The sequence below is a fragment of the Sturnira hondurensis genome, unplaced genomic scaffold (genome assembly GCF_014824575.4).
Source record: "Sturnira hondurensis isolate 20B ecotype Veracruz unplaced genomic scaffold, ASM1482457v3 Scaffold0023817, whole genome shotgun sequence".
NCBI lineage: Eukaryota > Metazoa > Chordata > Mammalia > Chiroptera > Phyllostomidae > Sturnira > Sturnira hondurensis.
Window position 1 is genome coordinate 3,196,923 of NW_028096448.1, and position 21,192 is coordinate 3,218,114.

The following is a 21,192-nucleotide window of genomic DNA, read 5'->3' on the forward strand; positions in this document are numbered from 1 at the left end:
GTGAAATCCCTCTGGCCTAGCACAATTTTCCTCTAGGTACTTGTTCTGAAAGTACCTAGAGGTACTTACAGATAACCCCTATGAGACCCAAGGTTTCTTTACACGAAAATGATAACCCTTGTGAGACCAAAGGTTTCTTTACATGAAAGTTTATCTTAGTAACCCCAGCATTGTTGGTAATATTAATAATTAAACAAACAGCCTAACGCTAACATTATCTACACTAGTAACACTAGGTTAATAATGTCTAATACTAATCAATTCTAATTTATGGTGCAACTGTAAGATGGACTATTATACAAGCCGCCAAAATGATACTGTTGAAGCTCTTTAATGACGCAGAAACACTTGCAAAATATTAAGCTAAACTCAAGTAGGTTACAAAGTAGTTTGTAAAACAGACCATTAAAAATAGCTTTTTTTAAATTCATTGAGGCAAAGACACCAAATGTTACCAAATAGTCACTTCTGGATAGATTATATGTGATTTCTATTTCCTTCTAGATTTTCTTCTTGTCTCCCCCGCCCCCCCCCCGATTCTCTATGTGTAATTCTTATTTTAATAGGAGTCTCCTTTGTTGAAATATTATAATTTAAACAAGCTGAATGATACCGAGTGATAACCACGCCGGAAGGCTGGGATCCAAGAACTACAGCCTTGTCTAGTTCCTTGGCAAGTCTAGTGAGTTTTTGAATATCACAGAATCTACAGAGACTGAGGACCTGGGTTCTACAGAGACTGAGGACCTGGGTTCGTCAGTGATGTCACCACGGACCAGCTGGGCGACTGGGGAAGCCGCTTGACCTCTCTGAATCTGGTTTCACCTCCATAAAAAGGACATGCAGCCTTGGCTGGCCTCGCTCCTGGCTTTGTTAGGCAAGACAGCGGGGCGGTGTCAAGCGTTCTATCGCTGTTTCCAAAGCCCCAAGCGCCGGACGTCAGGCTGGGATTGCTGTAGCTGCAGCCCAGCCGCAGGACATGCGACACCCGCTGGGGGCGCGCGGGGGCGGGGGCGGGAACGCGCGCCAGCCGCGGGCGCAGGGGCGGGCCCGGGGGCGCCCCTGTGGCTGCAGGCTAGCGAAGGGCCCGCCTGCCGCTTCCGCCACCCGCTGGGGATTCCCCCTGAGCGGGCGCCGAGGGAAGTCCCCGTGCGCGCGGGTAAAAGAGCGCAGCGCCGCGCCAGCACGCCACAGACCCGAAATCCCCCAGCCATGTCGCGAGGCCTCCAGCTCCTGCTCCTGGGCTGCGGTAGGTCCCGAGACCGCCGGTCTACCCCTGCGTCCCGACGGCACCCCCTTTCTTCGCTTGCTCACGCCGCTGTCTTTTTCCCTCTAGCAGCTTGCAGCTTGGCGGCAGCAGTGCGGGAACTAAAGGTAGCTTGTTCCGAGAATGTGGACTTGCCTTGCACCGCCCCGCGGAACCCGCGCATCTCCTACACGGTGTCCTGGGCCAAGGTAAGCGCCGAGAGGCCCGCGGGCTAGGGTTAAGTTGGCGCCTTTGGAGGCAGCCCGAACGACCTCCCGAAGGCTGACGACCTTTTGAGGCTGGGGGTAGGGGCGTCTCCCGCAGCTATCTCCAGTCTGCAACACCGCTCCCTGTCCTCGTCCCAACGCTTTGTGCATCCAGGAACGCGGCATACTTAGATTTTGTTCCCGAGGACCTCAGTCCTTTCCTGCCCCTAAGAATGGCCCGAGATGAATGACCCACATAAGGCGTTTGGGGAGGGCAGATAACTGGTTGGGTCAGTTCTGAAAGGCCCCCTATGGTTGGGTTGGTAGGTCAGGGAGAAAACAGCCAGGGCAGACTTGGACAGTGGACGGGAAGATTTCTGATTTCTGGTGTTTTGTGACAGTGATGCCCATCAGTTTGGGGGTATCGGGTGGAAAATTGGACAAGACGGCCTGAGAGAGAGAGAGAGAGAGAGATGTTTAGGTTTGTTTCATAGGTGATAGTTTTCTGTCAGTCATCGCTTTTCTGGAATACCCTTGGCCTCCTCTTTTATCCCTTCCTCTCCGTTCTCAGTTCTGAGAGGAGCATCAAGCAGGGCGTCTGTGAGGGTGGATGAGTGCTGTCCACGCGTGGAAGGACAAGCGTCATTGTCCCTTCTGTGAGAGGATTGAGTCACACTGAGCCTTTTTTTTTTTAAGGCTTCCTTTGAACCAGAACATTTTCAGATTCTGAGTATGGTTCTGGTGGCACTGCAAAACCAAGCTGCCACTGTTTGCTGTCACTGGCTCTTCACTCACCTCCTTTAATGAGGTTACTGCCGCAACAGCACCTCCAGGTTAAGCCAAATAACTATCATGTCCCAATCTTATTCTGCAGCTCTCACTCATTGGCCTTGGTACCTTGGAGCAAATCCCATGCATTTGTACCTCACCACCACTGCAGGGTTCTCTCCTGCCGGGCATAAAAGATGCTATAAGAACCTGAATGTGTGCCTCTGGCTATTTGACAAGGCTGCATAGGACATGTATATTGTGTGTGTGTCATTGGAGACAGTGCCATGCAACTGCCTTTGTGCATTGTGGGTGGCACTCAGAGTCTGCTCTGTTGGTCGGGAAGGTGGGTGCTGAGTGAGTTGGGACCGGCACCCAGTGAGTTGTGCACAGTGGAACTGGTGCTGCTGTCTTGGCCTTGGGGCACTGTGTTGTGTGTGAAACTGGGTTTGTTATTCCTACTTCCTTTCCACCCTGTTCTCTGTGGGATCAGAGAATAGATTTCCAAATTGTTCTCATTGTAAAAACAATACTAGTTAACAAAAGTAGTTAACAACCAGTATTATTTGAGTATTCATCATCTGCTAAGTTCTGAGATAACTATTTAAATATATTAGCTGTTTCATTCCTTCCAAAAGATCTTCTAAGAGATCAGTACTATTTTTTTTTGCCTTAGAGATGAGGAAACAGCCTTAGGGAGTGAAGTAACCTCAGCACTGTTATGTGACTGGCTAGTAATTAGTTTATGTGTGCCATGAGATGAAAAAGTTGGAAATTGCTGACTTAAGGTAAAGAAAGTGAAAATGTTCCTGGGCTAGCCAGGGAGGGACTTCGTTATCTTAAAGAAGGGGGAAAACATGAAATCACTATTCCTTTCAGAGACTAATTTAAAAAAGAACAATGTTAATATCCCCAGGAGAGTAGTGAAAAACTACTCATGAAACAAGCAGATGAAATTTCAGACTGTAAAGTTCAAACAGTTGTCAGGTTAAATTTTCTTGCGCAAGGTCACTGGGAATATACAGTAAACCATAGCAATTAAACTTGGGCTTCTCTTTGGATTTCAGGTGATGATGTAACTCTGAAATGTATATGCTTGTTTATTGAACATGTTTCTTGTATGATTTACCCTGAAGGTGGCTCAAAACTGTGTTTTAAAAAACAACAAAACAAAGGTCTGTTGGCATTCTCTTTCTCCTGTTGGTCCATGGAATAGAATCATTGAAAAGTCATACCATAGTTTTTTTGTTTTTGTTTTCTTTTTAGACGTAAACTGTGATTGAGTAGTGGTGGGTAGGAGAGTCATGCTCTGCCAATAATATACTATTGGCAGATACCTCAAAAAGGATATGTAATTTCCCCTCAAGAACTTTTTAACAGGTCTCAGCATATTCTGTAGATTATTGTTCTTTTCCAACCCAGTAATTATACGTTTGTATTGATTGTTCTTGTACAACAAAAACGGATAGAGTGTTCTGGAAATAAGGCCAGTGGTAAAATGTGCAAATACTTCATTTTACAGAAGATTAAGTGTCTTGTCATTCTGCCCGCCGCCCCCTCCCAACTTTCTTATAAAACATTTCAGTCAAGCTGAGAGGTAGCCGTAAAGTGAGGACTTTAAACCTGGTGGCTCCAGCCAGCCTAGCTGCTGCCACCTCCTTGCACAGACGTGGGTCGCCTGCTGGACACGTGCAGCAGAGTCCCTTAGAGTGCGGGTTTTCCACTGTTCGTCTGACTGAATCCCATTCTTGCAGGCCTTCTGCATATCACAATACGGTCAGAATGACTCACAGTTAAAAAGTCCATGTACCACTCAGTTCTCCAGGATCAGAGAGCATCTTGCCACTGTCCCGTTGGCACTGATCACTTGTGATGAACAGAGGACCTGTGTAAGCCATGTTCTCTTCATGTGCCTTTTACCAAGACTCAAAGCAGACAGCATCCAGGTAGTGCCTGTAATATTAGGGTGAGCGGAGAAGGAACAGTGTCCACTTTCTTCTCTCTGTTACAAAGGTTCAGTGAGAAGGGGCCAGAGGGGCCTTAATATAGATGTGCACAGGGAGGTCAAAGGTGGAGCCAACAGTAGGTAGAGATAGCCCAGGTCTTGTTAACCCAACTTTACTTTCCTTGTCTCTGGGTGTCTTCCTCTCTGGGATCCTACAATGGGTTCTCTCATCCCTTCCTATATTGTAACTTTTAAGGCAGAGTGAGTGGCTGAAAAGAAACAGAAAAGTGAATACAGTACCTCCATTAAATTTAGCTTTGAAAGCTAATGTGAGTAGATCGTGGTCGTTTGGGGAGGTGTTTTGAGAAAATCTGAGAATACACTTTGGCCCAGCACTCTTTCTCCACTGGCTGAGACCCTGGGTTAGACTGTAGCAGAGGAGGGCATAGCACAGTCCTGTGTCTGTCAGGAGTAAGAGCATCCCTAAAGGGCTACATCTGTGCTCCGCACTGAGTGTCATTTGTCCATGCTCTCTTTAATGAAGCTAAATGGGTTTGGAGGGAGAGGATGAGGCTGGGTGGAGTGTTTGGGCACGGTCAAAGTTTGCTGCTACTACTAATGAATGCTTCTTAGGAATGTGCAGTACCATCTGTTATCATGCCAGGAGCTCTGACAACCTATGTTGATGCATAACGAAAGAGGATATATGGTTCATTTCTGGGTGACACTGCGGGGGACAGACATGCGTCACAAGACAAGTGCCCTTTTTAGACGATTTCTAAAGGAAGGGAGAAAGGGGAAGTAAGACTCTGGTTTCAGAAAATCGACCCAACTTGAAGTTTAGAGTATTTAGAAGAACCCTAGCTGTGGAAGATCCTGGGATGTCCCATGGACTAAGGGATCTGTGGGAGAGCAGGTTAATGGCTTGCATAAGGCTACTTCACCACACGGATGTTTCTTATTCTTCATTGTGAAGCTGTCTTCCATGGACATTGCTAACCTCCTCTTCAGTGGAGTTATGTGTTCTGTCTCCACCATCTCGTGTAATAGTGAGCCACACAGCAGGGGGGCACTGAGGAGAGCAGAGTGTTTGGGGAAGGGCGGAAGTTGGTGAATGGCCCAGGCAGATGTAATTGGTGCAGCCACAGACCCTGAAGGACCCACGAGGGAGCCAATGGGTGCCACTCACTGTACTGCCTTGATTTTAGAATGCCGTCTTTTGTGAGAGAGATTAAAGAACAAGTCTTTAGGAGAAAAAGGAAACACTTGTACATTAAATATAGCAGCCTACAACACTGAAAGGTGAAAACAATGTGTGTATTGGCATCAAAGAAAAATCATACTTTCCCCATTGGCACCTGTACTACTTGGTCTGGTTGAACCACTTCTGTGCGTTCCACGTGAGTTCAGACTATGAAAGTCATAAAGCTGGTTTTCAGGTGTCTGTCATATATATATACTTTCATTATTTAGTAAATACTTCTAAGTCTCAAATATGTGCTCAGTCCTGGGCCTGGCAATGGCCATCCCAAGATCAAGACGGACCTTTTGCCAGAGGACCATCTGAGCAAAGTCATGGACCACAAAGTCAAAGGGGGAATCCGCAAGCATTTCGGGGAAGCGATGGGTAACCTGTAGTTTAGAGCGGGGCGGATTACACAGCCGAGGCTGAGAGACAGTGTTAGAAAGTAGGCTGGGAACAGATTGTAAAGAGCCTTGAATGCCAAACTTTACGGCCTTGAACTTTAATCATTTTGACAGCAAGTAGCCATTTAAAGTTTTTAAGGAAAGATGATGACATAATGAAAAATGCCGTATTTCTTGTGGTGAAGGACAGAATATGATTCATCCTGAAAGATGAATCTCAGAGTGAGGCTTTATTCTTTCACTGCAGTGAAACTTTCAGCAGGTTAACCCTGTAAGAGTTGAATACATGCATGGGATGTCTTTCCTTCCCTCTTGGTTACCAGTCCTGTCCATGTGGTTCCGTGGAAGAGTGGGCAAGGCAGAATGTGGCTGCCTCAGAGTGGGCAGTGGAAGAAGTCTCTGCCAGACCCAGAATGGTGGATTCACTGGGAATTTTGGATACTGATGTGTCAGAGCAAAATTGCTGAAGTCTTTTAGCTTGGAAGAGGGTGGAGAGGAAGAAGGCAGCTGAGACTTAAAGAGAAAAAAAAACCCTAAGCACTTGTTTTCCATGAATAAAAGGGGGAACCTGAATCACGTGAGGACTGGATTCGCTTCGTTCTGTACTTGGTTTTGTCACTACACGAAGAAGAAGAAGTGAAAAGAAAGTCTCCGTGATGTAAGGGAAGGTTTGATGTACAGAAGGACCAAGAAGAGATTCGCTTACCTAAAAATAAGCATTGCTCCATCTATAACTGTTTCCAGGACCCCTCTTGCTTGTTCCAGCTGTGACCCCACATTTTCTACCAGCGGTCCTTAGCTCAAACCAGACCTAGACGAAAGTATTTCCCTACGATGCTTTTACACCCGTAAGAATATTTTTGATTTCTGTTTTTGCACTGGGTAATTTTACTTGGGTAAAATTTCTGTGTGTCACATGTTGCTGAAATAGGCATAAGAGCATAAGGCTTGTTAGCATCACTTGTAGTTTTCTGGGCAGCAACTAGACTGCTCTCGTTCTTGTACGGCTTCTTCAAGAGAGGATCGATTTCAGAAGAGCTGCAGGTTGTCTGGGATTATGGGTCCAGCTGGGAAAACTTATGAGAAAATAAGGATGCTCGTTGCCATAAATGAGTCATATTTACTTTGGACTAGACTCTCTGGGGCAGTTCTGGAGAGCAGAGGTTCTTCATCAAACCAGGGCCTGGTGTCCCGTTCCCTGAGGAGTGGGAGACACGGGAGTCCGAGGCAAAAGGCAGGATGGGCCTGGAGGCTAGAGCCCTGTGGGACGGCCCCCACGTGCCGCATTCGTTTATGCCGTGGTGCGAGGTGTCCCTGTCAGTTAGGACACTTTCGTTTGTGAAGGATTATAATTCGATCAAAACTAGCTTAAAGAAAAGAGCATATATCAGTTTCTAGAATTGCAATGGAAGAAATTTAAAAATCGAAGTGTGGTTCACACTTCAGTTACGGCTGGTGTTGAGGATTGAATGGCGCACCACAAAAAGACATGTCTCCGTCCTAATCCCTTACGTGTGTGAATGGGACCGTGTTTGGAAACAGGGTTTTTCTCAGACTCTCAAATTAAAGTGAGGACCCATACTCGATAGGCTGGGTCCTAGTCCAGTGACTGGTGTCCTGAAAAGAAGAGGGAACAGAGACAGAGGCACAGACACGCAGGGAGGACACCGTGCAAGACGGAGGCAGAGACCGGAACGCCCAGAATTCCCAGCAAACCAGAAGCTAGGAGTGAGGCCCACAACAGATTCTCACCTGAGAGCCCTCAGACACAGCAGGGCCCTGCCAACACCTTTTTGACTTTTGGCCTCCGGAACTGCAAGAGAATCAATTTCTGGCGTTTGAAGCGACTCTGTGTGTGGTGCTTGGTGATGGCAACTCTAGGAAACAAGCACAGCTATAGTCAGAGGTCTGTGAGTGTCCTCAGGGTTTCATGTCTTCCAGTCTCTCCACTCTTCCTTCCTTCATGTTGGCTTTATTCTCAGCCTCCACACGGCAGTTAGACAGAAGCTGATAACCTCAGACTTGTATATCCTCCCAGGATCGAGTGCAAAGCAAAATATTTTGCTTTTCTTTTAATATTTCAGTGAATGTCTCATTATACTTAAGTGGCTTTGATTGGGTTGTGTGTCCTTCAGAAGCTGTTTTTGTCTGGTCACAAGCGTCTGGCTTGAGGGCAGTGTGCCTCCTCTAGGAGCAGACGCAGTGCCTGCGAAGGGCGTGACCTCAGCTTGCAAGGCTGCGCCTCCCGGGCCCAGCAGGACCCACAAGATGGAAGAAGGATGGTTGGCATGAACAATGAGTGGTCTGATGTTACCCTCAAAGGGTTTTTGACACGTTATGGTGCTTGAGAAAATTCGGAGGGTTTTGGATATTTTAGAGACATTGTGTGTAGAAAAAGTGATTTCTTCCTAAAGCACGGATTGGGACTTTCAGGAAACTTTGCCAGAGAGGAGACTGAAAGTATCAACAATAAGGAATGACTGAATGAAGTGGATGGAGTGGAAAGCTACCAGAGATAATTCCTATTACCGACATTATCAATTATAAAGCACTTTTATGTGTTTTCTGGCTTGATTCTTAAAATAACCCCGTGAGTAAGGACGGTAGTTCCAGATGAGGAAATGAGACTCAGAGGTGAAGGGATTTACCAAAGTTGGCGTGAAAAGCTAGGGCGTGACGTCAGGCTTTCTGATTCCAAGGCCAGTGCCCTGGTATCCCTAACTTTCTCATTGTATTGAAACTTCACTCACTTATTCAGCAAATGCCCTTTGAGTATTTCCTGTGTGCTGGGGCACATTTAGAGTGCTGAGTGAAACCTTGGCTATGAAAAGAAGAGTAGTAACATTTTTAGGACTTTTTGTGTGATGGACACTATGCCACCTGTCCACCTCCACCAGCACAGGTATCTTTACCCCAGTGTGGTGAGACAGACTTACCACCGAACCCCATCTCGATGGAGCCGGTGAGTCTGGAGAGCTGTTCAGTCAGCTGCTCAGAGCAGAACTCGCCGCGGCGGCTGGGGTTTGGTTCCAGGTCCAGCGTCAGTGTTCTTAATGATGTTCTTAACGATGTTGCCACATTCATGGCTCTGTTAACAGCCATAAATCCAACCCTGTCTGTTAGATCCAGTAAATTTCAAAGTAGAAAATCATTTCTCCAATAAAAGTATACTTAGGAAAAAAACGACGTTAGTGTGCACGCATTCTACCCTCATTAGGACATCGGCCCCCAAGCCAAACTGTTTTGCACGTTTATAAAGAGCTGTTTTTGTGACGGATGGTGATTATATTGACACTTTAATTGAGTCGGAAACGAAGGTATGTGAATGTTAGTGCATGACAAATGCAATTAAAAGAAAAGCTGTTCAATGTTATTGGAATATATCAGATTAACTCAATATCACCTTTAAATACGTCAAGAATATACCTTTAAGATGTTTAATTAAATTTTTGAATTAAATATTTATGTACACACATTGCCTCTCGAAAAAAATCTTTTCTAGTAGTTAGTTTCCTATCACACTCTTAACAGATCTCATTTATAATTAATTTAGATTTCAGGTTTGTGATAAAAATTTTTTCTTTGTCATAGAAATGGAAGTGTAGCTTTTTTATAGTTAAATATAATATTCCAGGAGATTAGCATGTAGTTGGATAAAATGATGTAAGCTTAGAAAAACACTTTATACGATAGAGGTTTTGACTAAAATATTTGTTCATTTTCAGTTATATTTAACTATTTATTTGATTTCTTTTATTCTAGTTCAAATTTGTCCACCATTTAAAAAAATCTTAATCCATGTGCCTTTAAAGTTAGTACTTGCATTTAACTGGTTTAGCATTCAGAAAATTAAAGAGAATATATTTTATTTTGGGCCATGGTTTCTTGAGGGTCAAACTGCAATTTTAGAGAAAGAATATAGTACTTAAATTATTCAGTCAAACGCCTTGCCTTGAGACAAGCCAGAAGTCCATAGATTTTCTGGAAATGAGGTGTCCTGTATGTTATTCTTTCCCAGTCCAATCAGAAAAGTAGAACGGTCAGCAGGAGAGCTAATGCAGGGAATGTGGGTTTTTAAGACGTCATTGGGATGAGTGTTTCGAGGAATTAATTTGCCCAAATCATGTTGTGGTGTAGCACACTACAACATCAGCGTTGTTGAGCAGGCATAAATCATTCCTGTCAATTATACTTGGCTGTGAATGAATCCGAGGATCCCTTTGTTATAAATTACCGTTTCCTGTGATGCTTTTGCAGAGAGGCAGTGAAAAAACACTTTTAGATTTTGCATGTTTAATGAGCTGTTCTTGCCAGTTAATTTTGAGCCAGCTCAAACGTTTACAAGAACTCACAAAAACAAAGCGAAGTTGGGGATGGCCCATTTACTGTTAGTTGGTTTTCCTTGCACTGAACTTCCCCTCCGGTTCTCAGACAGGGCTGCCACCGCCCTGGGGAACTTCCCATGCAGTCTCGTGGTGCTGGTGGTGCTCACTCTCCTTTTCTGCCTGTGCCATCAACATAAAAATTACCACTGCTTTTGTGACTGGGCAGATCCCAGATTCCCCAGGGGGAGTCACATGAGAAGGTGTCAACGCAAGAAATGTCCAAAGCTGAGAGAATTTTTATGAGGTTATTTGAGCCAAACTGACGACAGTTGCTGGGGAGCAAGATCTCAATGGATTGAAAAAATGCTCTGGAGGATGGCAGTTTGGCAGCTTATTTTATATATTAGAATCAAAGGAGAAGACGCAGGAAGGGGTGTGTGAAATCCATCGGTGTGTACTGGGGGGGGCAGGAGAAAGCAAAGTGGGGAAGTCTCTGGGATTGGATAAAAAGATAATGTCGGAAAATACATACTTCTTTTACATTGGTGGGCACAGAAGAGGTAACAGTGAACCTGTGCAGCCCACGGAGATGGTGGAAGGGGAACAAGATGGCAGTGAATGAGGGATCTGTGGTCTCCTGCTCTGGTGCAGCCCTGAGGGTCTGGCAAAGAAGATTGCTCTGATTTCAAAGGTCTCTTATCTTAGATGCAAAAAGACAATAGAAGGGCTTACTTAAGGTAAAGACTGACTTTTGTCAAGGAAACTATAGGCCTAGGACGTGACTATCCACCATGACCTACTTTTCATTAGGAAGTTTTATGTTCAGACCATCCTGTGTGGTTGCTTTCAGGTTCCGAGTTTGTAAGGCCACCGTGTAGCCCTCCCATGAGCCTGTCAGGTTTAGTACTTGGCCCCTTTTACAGCTATAGAAGTTTATGTTAACAAAAAAGAAGGGGAATAGGCATCGTCTGTCCTCACAGCTTGAAGCTAGAGCAAGGTTATAAAATATTTCCAGACACATTGTGTGGATTTACAGGCTCCTGTTGCTGGAGTGAGTTACTAGGCAAAGAGAGTTGTTTGTTACTGTGGCCAGAGTTCTCGGGGAAGCCTGCAGTTTTTCTCTTCTCTGGGTCCTTCAGGAAGACCCTGGAAGGGACCATTGGAAGATGGCCCCGAGAGAGGTGAGACACTTTGCCGTGACCCCCCTGATGGCTGGAGTGGCTCAGGACATCAACATTCTGCAGGTTGCCTTGGAGTCCTGTGTTCTGCCTTTCCCTGCCTTCTTTCTGTCCTCATCACCTCACCCCGCCTTTGTTTTACTCTTTCAAAATAACTGGAGGCCTGCTGGAGGTTTTGCTAGAGGCTCATGGAAATCGGGCCATCAGATAAATTTTTTTGGTTGTTACTGTTGATGTTCAATATGAATCCTTTTCGGCATACAGGCGGAAGGCCAGGGCCAGCCAGTTCCCATCAGTTGGTCCATCAGTTGGTTGTACTTACTTGGGAGGCTCCCAGCAGCCAGTATGATAATGGGGCCCTCTCTGTAAATGACCGCAGCAGTTTATGTTTCCACCAGCTCCACAGAGGCTGGAAGGTTTGATCTTGACTTTCAGATGGGTCTTTCTGAGCTGAGGGACGGAGGCACTGGATGGGAGAGGAGGCCCCCGGGAGAAAACCAGAGGCAGATCATTGCATGTGATGGTTGCCGTCCATCTTTCAGATGCCGAGATTTCTAGTAAAAGAGAGTTCCAGTGAGGTCTGTTAGAAAGAGATCTGAGTTTAATGCATCTGGAGGTTTAGGTTCGAGAGACATCACCATGGAGATCGGAGAGACTAGGCCAAGTCAATGAGTTCAAACTGAAAGCAGGGAGCGGGGGGCCTCGGAACAGGTGGCCCNTCTGAGCTGAGGGAGGGAGGCACTGGATGGGAGAGGAGGCCCCCGGGAGAAAACCAGAGGCAGATCATCGCAAGTGATGGTTGCCGTCCATCTTTCAGATGCCGAGATTTCTAGTAAAAGAGAGTTCCAGTGAGGTCTGTTAGAAAGAGATCTGAGTTTAATGCATCTGGAGGTTTAGGTTCGAGAGACATCACCATGGAGATCGGAGAGACTAGGCCAAGTCAATGAGTTCAAACTGAAAGCAGGGAGCGGGGGGCCTCGGAACAGGTGGCCCTGGAGGGTTCCGGGCACTGGGCCCGTCTGCAGCCGGGGTTGGAGGAAGCACCTCTGCAGGCAGCTAGGCGGGGACAGGCGCGAGCACACGATGAGGCTTTAGTTTGTGGTTTAATTAGTCTTGAAAAGTGAAAAATTGAGCTATATTGGATGTGTTCTAGAATCTGTTGGACACCTTAAGTTTTTCTAAGGTTCCTTTGCCACACCTCCTTCTTTTCCCCTTTATTTTTGAACACCTAAAGGCCTCACTCAGTCTGTAGATCCTCGATTACTTAGGAAGGACCCGTCCAACACAAGGAGAACTGTCAAGAAATGGGATTGATGTTCGTGGACTCAGCCTGAGAAGTCATTAGTCTTAGCAACCCCTTGCTAGGAGTGAAAGGAGCAGGGCTCCTTGCAGGAGCGATAAATCTGCCACCAGATGTCTCTGTAGCCCACTCCACAGGAGTGCTGACTGCACCTAAAGGCTGTGGAAGCTGGAACCTGAGCTTTCAGGTGACTTTGTAGCGTTCCCTTACTTAATAAATTAAGTAGAAGCCAACCACTGAGGGTGTGTGTGTGTGTGTGTGCGTGTGTGTTTGTGATTTTTACTCCTGAGCTCTTGCTGCCTCACTGGCTGTTCTCCTGACCCCTGGTGATTTATTTCCCTGATCCCCTTTTGAGAAGGAGAGGAGTTGCAAGTGCCCCCGAATAGGAGAGGAGACATAGGCAGGTGCTGGCACAGACTGTGGAATTTGTGAAGCCTGTTCATGCTGTTTCTTACCCTAGGGTGGCTCTTTGGTGCTGTTACAATGCTAGGGACAGGGAAGGAATGCAACCGAACCCCCAGTTCCCGGCTGCTGCTCGTGGGCCAGGGGCTGCCCATGCACACCAAAACAGTGATCGACTTTACTGTTTGTTTAAATCCACTTTAGAAGCTTTATAACATTTCACTGGAAGATGGATGGGCAAATTAATTAAGCAAATTAAAGACATATGTGGGGAAAAGAGTCGATGGTGAGTGCAGTATGTGCCTAATCTTTGAAGTAGAAGATGATGAAAAGACCCCAGCAATTAACTGCAAAGATAGTTCAGGGGAAGAAAACCGGTCAGATTAGCCTGGCTGAACTTGACAGACCTCAGCCAGGCTGGTCTCTCCTGGGCCCAGTGATTTAAGCTGTAACTGCTCTTGGTATGGCCACCAAATGGATGGCGCCATCTGGCACGAAGTCCCTGCATGGCGCTGCTTCCCCATCCTCCTAAGTTAGGAGAGGAGTAAGTGTGGTACTTCCTGCGACGTCACGGAAGACCACACAGCTACACAGCCTGTGGAGGCCAAGGTGGCTGTTCATGGGAGACACTGCCCTTCTGCACTCTGCTTCCCGATGCGTTGTCTGGCAATGATATTAACAGATTCAGGAATGTTTCCAGATAAAAGGCTGGGATACAGAAATAAGAATCAGTCAGTGAGTGAGTTGGTATCTGAAGAAAACAAGGGAACATTCAACACAGAACAGCCAGCAACAACATTTGATTCAGAGTGTTCACCCACTTCATCAGATCACCGCCAAGACATCACTAGCGTCATCGGCAACACCCTCTTTTGTGTGGGGTAACAGATGGGAAAGGAAGGATTATAAATGCAGTCCTGATCCAATCCCAAAACAGATAGAGCCTTAAATAATTGCCAGAGTCTCTCCTCCTCCCTCCAAGGTCACACATCCACACAATATCTTGTTTTAAAAAAACTTGGGGATGGGTGTTATGAAAATACGAGGTGGCGCCTTGGCCTGGCCGCCCAGTGCTTGCAGGCCTGTCAGTGGAGCACAATTCAATAGGATTCTTTTTTTAACAGCTCACGGAGGGCGGGGAAGAGACGATAGAGGTGCCCCAGGAAGACCTGCAGACCTATCACCAGACGGAGCAGAAGGGCCCCCTTGAGGACCCCAGCCAAGAGCCGTATTCCCTGAAGATCCGAAACGCCACCAGCTGCAGCTCAGGGACATACAGATGCACTCTGGAGGGGCCAGGAGGGCAGAGAAACCAAAGTGGCACAGTGACCTTGAGAGTGACAGGTGAGGTGACCTGCTGCCTTTGCTTGCTTCTTACAGAATGCGTGTGTACTTTTCCTATGTCCTAAAATTGCCCCTCTTGGTTGGAGCCTAAGTTGGAAGCTTTGGATCACGTCTGTGGCTAACAGCTAAAATCTACTGCAGGAATGTCCTGACTTTTTTTTTGCTTTAAATAAGCCCAGATCTACCCCACCTGACCAGGGTAGGTGACAGATGCAGTCAGACAATTCACCTGGCTATTGTTTAGTCCTATAAGAGTCCTTTGGAGCAAATAGAAAGTGTGTAAGTCTAATTTTTGGAAGATGGGGAAATTGTGTGGTCCCCTACACCAGGTAACTGTATAATAATCTTCTCCTTTGGGGCCTCTAACCTGACCTGAGGTGGTTGCTCCGTGTTTCCACCTTTTCAGCCCGGGAACAGCACTTCCCTCCTGCTTGATGGTGGTGGACTCTCCCAGCACCTCGACTCCAGCCAGAGAAAGAAAGCACAGTAAAGGAAGGAGACTCAGTGACAGAATACCTACCGCTTTTGCTCCAAGGGTTGATTGTCGGGGCAAGGGTTGTCTCTTTGGATTTTTTTTATAACTTCTTTATGTAGCTTAAAAATGCCTTGCATTTGACTTTTACCCAATTCTTATTAGTGGCTAAGGTTTGAATGATAAACATGTTATCACAGAGCCCCAGATTTTAAAAATTTTTTTATTTTAAATTTTTTTTAGAGAGAGGGAAAGGAGGGAGAAAGAAAGGGAGAGAAACATCGATCATTTGCCTTCTGTACATGCCCTGGTCCGGGACTGAACCTGCAACCTAGGCATGTGCCCCTGCCGTGAATCGAACCAGCAACCTTTTGGTTTGCAGGGCGACAGGACGATGCTCAAACAACTGAGCCACACTGGCTGAGGCCCCTGATGTTTAGAATAGCTGTTTTTCCTACTGGGTATGTGAAGGGAGTCTACTTTAAGATAATGCTCTGATGCTCCCAAGGACACAATCCCTGTTTATTGGTCAGAGTTTGGACTTGGTTCACTGTTGCACACACATGCGCGTGCACCCTCTCCCCTCCCTTATAATGCTCTCAGCCCTTCACTCAGCTTTGTTTGTCTGTGTAGAACTTGACCATGTCAGGTCGTGCTGCGTTCTCTGCTTTGCCTTCTGCCGTGTCCTGGTGCACCGTGAATATTATCGCATGGATGAGAAATGAGAGAGACTTGGCAGGAAGAGCAGAGATGAGATGAGAGAGAAACCTGATTTTCTCTTCCTTTCCTCCTTGAAGGCCTGCAAGTTGCCCAGTTCAGTGGCCAGACTCTAGAGTCATGTACACCTGGTGCAGATATTAGCTGTGTTGTTCTTTAGCATGTGATCTTGGGAAAGTCTCTGTTCGATTCTAAGCCTCGGTTCTCTCATCTCTAAAATGCGGATGGTAACCTCTACAGCATAGGCTTGGAACAAAGGTTAATGAGGCATTGCACTACAGTGCCTGGGGTGGACTGAGTGCTCAGTAAAAGTCAGGAACCATTAGGACGATGGCTCTCAACCTTAAAGTCTCAGATCCCTGTGAGTATCCATCCCCAGACTATTGCATTACGTTTTAAATCCAGTCTCAGGGGCTGACTGATTTCCTCAGGCCATCCGTGGTCCCTGGGGAGAACCCCAATCATCTGCACTCCACCTGCGCCTGCCTGGCCTTTAGGTCGACCCTGCAGGCAACCTTGCGTCTCCAAACAGCGCATTGGGTGTCATGCCTGAGTGGGGAGAGCCGTCTCTACCATGTCGCCTCCTGGGCTGAACGCCTCACCCGCCCTCCCAGAGTGCTGCCGCCACAGCCTATAACAGCCCCTTGGGGAGCTGTTCTGTCCGCCACCCTTGCCATTGGCCTTGATGGAGGAGCTGCAGTGATTCTACAAAAGCAGTAGCTGGGCGCCTCCCCTGCCTCGTTTCGCAGTTGCGCACTCCTCCTGAGGTCAGGACACCTGGCAGTCTGCACCATGCCAGTGAACTTAGATTGCGCTCAGGTCAACAAATGGTGGTTTCTCTGCCATCTAGTCAAAATAAAAGCCAGGAAACACCACACCTTTGAAACGGAGGCAGGCGGGCAGCAGGGTAAGTCTGGACCAGGTGCCCGGCCCTCCCACCTGCCTTCATCCCTCGGCCTGTCTGAGCCTCGGCTCCTCCCTCTGAAACGGGCAGCCTCAGACCTCCTCCGGAGGTTCCTCGAGACGCAGAACCTCGGTCCCGCAGTACCTCGGTCCCGCAGTACCTCGGTCCCGTGCACATGGCTGGAGGCAGAGGGGGAGTGCGCACGGGCTCCTGCCACCACTGTCACTGCTGCTGTCACTGTTGCTCTTCTGAGGGCACAGATGTGAGGGCGGGAATGGGCAACAGGAAGTTGAAAAGCAGGAACAAAGCATCTTTGCTTTTTCGCCTGGTAGAACAGAAAAGTCCTGTTAAATGGCTTCGTATTTCTCTTATTTCTTTTAAGGATGCCATAAGAAGGGCAAAGAAGAGACTTTTAAGAAATACAGAGCTGAGATTGTACTGCTGTTGGTTTTGGTGGTTTTTTACATAACACTCATCGTTTTCACTTGTGTAAGTATTTTCTTAAAGGACCGGTTATTATTACAAGATCATGTGTAGAGTGAATCATTTAACAACAGGGAGAAAGCATCTGTGTGCCCTGGGCTTATGGAGGCCTCAGACTGTGAGAATGGTTACAGCAAGTGCCCTGCTTGTTTCTTGTCGCGTGGCTCTGCACAGAGCGCTGAGAGGGCACATGAAGCGAGATGCGTGGAGGCGGTTTGAGAAACGCCAAAGCGGTAGCTGGGCACCTCCCCTGCCTGGTTTCGCAGTTGCGCACTCCTCCTGAGGTCAGGACACCTGGCAGTCTGCACCATGCCAGTGAACTTAGATTGCGCTCAGGTCGACAAATGGTGGTTTCTCTGCCATCTAGTCAAAATAAAAGCCAGGAAACACCACACCTTTGAAACGGAGGCAGGCGGGCAGCAGGGTAAGTCTGGACCAGGTGCCTGAAGCACCAGGGGGCGCTGTCGTTACAGTGGCAGACAGTGGGACACCCCTTCCACCCTCCAGGGCAGAGGTAGGGTTCTGTGGGCAAGCGAGCATCAGTGTATGATCGGTGTCCTTCACCTGCCCTCGAGCTGTTTCCTCTTTCGGGTTCTCTCCTTGTGTTTTGTTACTTCCACCCACTTCTGGAGAAGTAACCCTGAGAAGCCAGGGCAGTGGGGTGCACAGAGAGTGTCCTGTGTTGGAGGGTGACTGGCCAGTGTGTAGGCATCGTCGACGTGGCTTTGAGCTATTGGCAGCAGCCTCCGGCTCAAAGACCCTGCGCCTCTTTCTGCCTGGCTGCTCACCTGTGTTGCCGAAGTTGCAGGGCGCAGGGTCAGCTCTGGGCCTGGCCCACCAGGAAGTGATCTTTCCCATCTGTCTCAACACCATCAGGACCGGCTGGCTCCTTACGGACTGGGATAGATCTCACCCAGGAGTGTGCCAGGGCTTCTTTTTGTCGTTGTCCCTGGTTGAGCCCCTTTATTCACTTACCTGCCTCCCTGGCCATGTGCTCATCGCTCCGCTTGCTCTTTTAGCCATTAGTTAATTAAAAGACTCCTGTGAGCACCAACTGCGTGCAAGGCACTACACTAGGCACTGGGGGGGATATAAAGAGGGGTAGGACACAGTTCTTCCTCTCGAGGAGCTTGTAATTTGGTCCTTAGAATTATTTGCACATAAGATAATTAGACTTACTGGACAGTAAATTTAAAGAGTGAAAGACTTTAGTTTCTTGCTGCAAATGCCTGTTTCTGTGGGCACTGATTTTCTCATGCAGATGATTAACAGCAGGGCCTTCAAATGACCCCCGTCCGTAATCCGTGTGCATGTGAACTGGTCAGAGTTCACAGGTAGCCGTGAACTAGTCCAGGCCCGCTGTGCAGTGAGTGAGGTGGCCATTAGACCGAGGGCTCCCAGGATGGAGTTTAGATCAAGGTGACAACTGATGCGTTTTTCCAGTTATGCACTTCTCATCTCTCTCTCTTATTTTTCAGAAGTTTGCACGACAGACTGTGTTTCCAGAGTTTTTTAAATCTGGCATGGAACGAGCTTTCCTCCCAGTCACCTCCCCAAGCAAGCCTGTGGAGCTGGTGACTCTTCCCAAGACAGAACTGGTGTGAGCGGGATTGTTTTCCCTGAAGTGGAAGGTTCCGCGGTGTGCCTTTACGTCACACAGGACACAGGAAGCGTGTGCCCCCACCGAAGACAGCGGCCTTCCTGTGAAGTCCCCACCTGACTGAAACATCCGAAGGGGATCCCACCTTACTATTTGTGACCAGGGTGTCGAACACCATCATGTGGCCACACAGCATGGGGCCGCCCTGCGGGGTGCTCTCCATGGCTCCTCCCTCACCACCACCTGCCCAGTGTTCTGTTCAGCTGCCTGGTCAACCGCTTTGACATTTTTTTCAGTCACATGAAAGCTGTGGTGAGAGGCAGTTGGAAAAGGGTCTTGGGAAGTATGAATCTCCAGAGCTGGCCCGGTGACAGATTCCTCAGGACAGCTGCACATCTGGGAAACATCTCTTTGAATTTGCTGTGTGTTCTTGGACTAGCCCAGACACTTTATGTCTGGGAGAAATGGACAGGCCATGCTGGGAGACAGTGGGAAATATTTGGCAAATAATTTCCCGCTGTGAAGGCTCTGCTTTTACGAAGGAGTATTTTGTATGCGTAGAAATAACAGGTCAGTGACCTGTTCCTCAACAGGGCCCTTTCATCTGGGAAAGGCGTCTACAAAGAAGCAATGAAGAAGAATGCCACTTTTATTTTTATATCTCCATATATGCTCTTCAGAGAAGGACTTCTCCTTTGAAAACTGTATCCGCAGTTAGATGCCGTTGCTGACTGACGAGAAGCCCGACCGTGGAGAGGGAGAGACACCGGGGAGGGGGACATTGGGATGGGATCTGCTTCATGACCCGGGGAAGTTCGGGGCCAGTCGTGTAGTCGGGCACTGGCCCCAGTGGTTCTGCTACCTGTGTGACCGTGGGCGAGGTCGGGTGGTGTCTGCTGCCCCAGCTGTGAGCCAGGAGGCTGTTGTATGAGTTGACTGAAATAACGTGTGTGAAGATGCCCTGAAAAAGTATAAAGCACTACCCAACTTGGAAGCTGTATTGAGTTGTTATCCTTACTATTGCAGTACTGTTCTGGGCAGGGGAGAATGACTTCCATTTTTTATGTTTCGCATTGTTCCAAACAAAAATCCGCAAAGGAGACCTTCCTTTCGGGACCTGAGGGCCGGTTCAGTGGCCCATCTCCGAAGCACCAGCCAAAAGCTCTCCACAAGCCACTGAAGCTTGGGGAGAAGGGAGTTCGCTGAAGTTACATTGCTATTTTGGCAATTGTGTGTGTCTTATCAGATTTGGCTGCTTCCCTCCATGTTTTCCAAAGAGACTGTGTCCCTTCAATGGTGTGTGCATTGCCCACACTGTTAGAGAGTAAAAGGGGTGCTGAGTTGATTGAGGGTCTTTGCCTGTGTCTCAGCTTTCGTGTTATTAAATGTATCCATGTGACTAGGGAATATTTTTCTTTTTATATTTAAAACTACTTCTAAGGCCTTTGGCGTGTGTGCTGGGAAGTCTGCTGGTTTGAGAACCCAAACCCCTGGTGGAATTCTCGAAATGAAAGGTTGGCCAAGTCCTTCCTCTGAGGGGGAGGACAGTTATGATGGGCAGACCGCTGTTACACAGTACCTTCCTCCTCCCTGAGGGACCCCGAATCCACCCTGGCGTTGCATGGACCCCAGGTAGTGCATGATCAACTTGGCCACGTACCTGACGCAGGTAGAAGGGTTGGAGAGAAGGAGGGTGTCTACTTCCAATGGGCACGTAAGTCCAGGGCTCTGCACCTGGGATCCAAGGGCTTTCACTCAGGAGTCTCAGATAGGTCCACTACCCGCCAAATGGTTGGAACAACTAGTGTGAGTGATTGTAATAGTTACAAAAGCATCATAGATGAGTCCACTTTGGAAAATGGCTGTTTATAAAGATGAATGCTCAGAAAATGTTTGTGAAAGTGATACACTTCCTTTCAGTGGAATCTATTCACTGAAAGTGCTGGAAGACTTGCTGAGGGAGTCATATTGCCTTAGGAGGATTAGTCCAAATGCTCCGCAGCCATTAGAATCGTGAACCTGAAAAACTAGGGAGGGAGAAGCCCTTCATCAGTTCAGACTGATTCAGGCTGAAAATGTGATGGGATTTTGAGATTGGGTGGACTCAACAGATTATTCCTAATACTTGGTATAAAAATATCTCTGTGTGTGTGTGTGTGTGTGTGTGTGTGTGTGTGTGTGTGTGAGGGAGAGAGAGGGGGAGGGTGGGCTTTATCAAGGAGAGTGAATGTTTTCCACTGCCTAAATTAAGGCCTGCCAGGTATTTCATAGGAAGGTAGATGAAACCATATTTAATTTCTCATCTCCACTGCCAGAGAAATCTTTGTTCTTAGAACTACAGTTACAATAACTTCTCCTTGTCATGTTTTAAGACGTAAACACATGAAGGCCAGCTCCACAGTCTTCCAGAAGAAGGCCCATGGTTGGTTTTCATAGTGACCCTGAGCTGGGTCCACGGAGGAGAACACTGAGCTGCCCTCCCAGAGCCCAGCGGGGCCCGATTATTGGCTGGGTTCCCAGACGAGACGTGACAGCCGCCTGTGGACCCAGAGAAAGCGCGAGGCTGGTACGTGGCCCCCGGCACAGCCGAGCTGGCAGTCTCAGAGTAGTCCTGTCTGATTCCCCAGCTCTTTCCTCATCAGCAGCTGTATTTGG

The 21,192-nt window shown here is 47.6% G+C and overlaps 1 protein-coding gene across 2 annotated transcripts; it reads left to right on the top strand.

Annotated features, from left to right (window-relative positions):
- The first annotated feature begins 1,024 nt into the window (after positions 1-1,024).
- CD83 (CD83 molecule) lies at positions 1,025-19,882 on the top strand. 2 transcript variants are annotated; one of them, XM_037037936.1, is made up of 5 exons: positions 1,025-1,249; positions 1,340-1,455; positions 14,142-14,361; positions 16,837-16,943; positions 18,419-19,882. In XM_037037936.1, the coding sequence occupies exons 1-5, from the start codon at positions 1,213-1,215 to the stop codon at positions 18,539-18,541; spliced, it is 603 nt and encodes a 200-aa protein (XP_036893831.1). In that variant the 5' UTR covers positions 1,025-1,212; the 3' UTR covers positions 18,542-19,882. The 2 variants fall into 2 exon arrangements, with proteins under 2 accessions (XP_036893831.1, XP_036893829.1); XM_037037934.1 differs by having other exon boundaries at positions 1,028-1,249; positions 18,416-19,882.
- The last annotated feature ends 1,310 nt before the right edge of the window (positions 19,883-21,192 follow it).

Excerpts from the sequence above, each read along its gene's own strand:
- CD83 (XM_037037934.1), top strand. The coding sequence starts at position 1,213 with ATGTCGCGAGGCCTCCAGCTCCTGCTCCTGGGCTGCG. Across the intron at positions 1,456-14,141 it reads ACACGGTGTCCTGGGCCAAG|CTCACGGAGGGCGGGGAAGA; the intron begins GTAAGCGCCGAG and ends TTTTTTTAACAG. Across the intron at positions 16,944-18,415 it reads CACTCATCGTTTTCACTTGT|AAGTTTGCACGACAGACTGT; the intron begins GTAAGTATTTTC and ends CTTATTTTTCAG.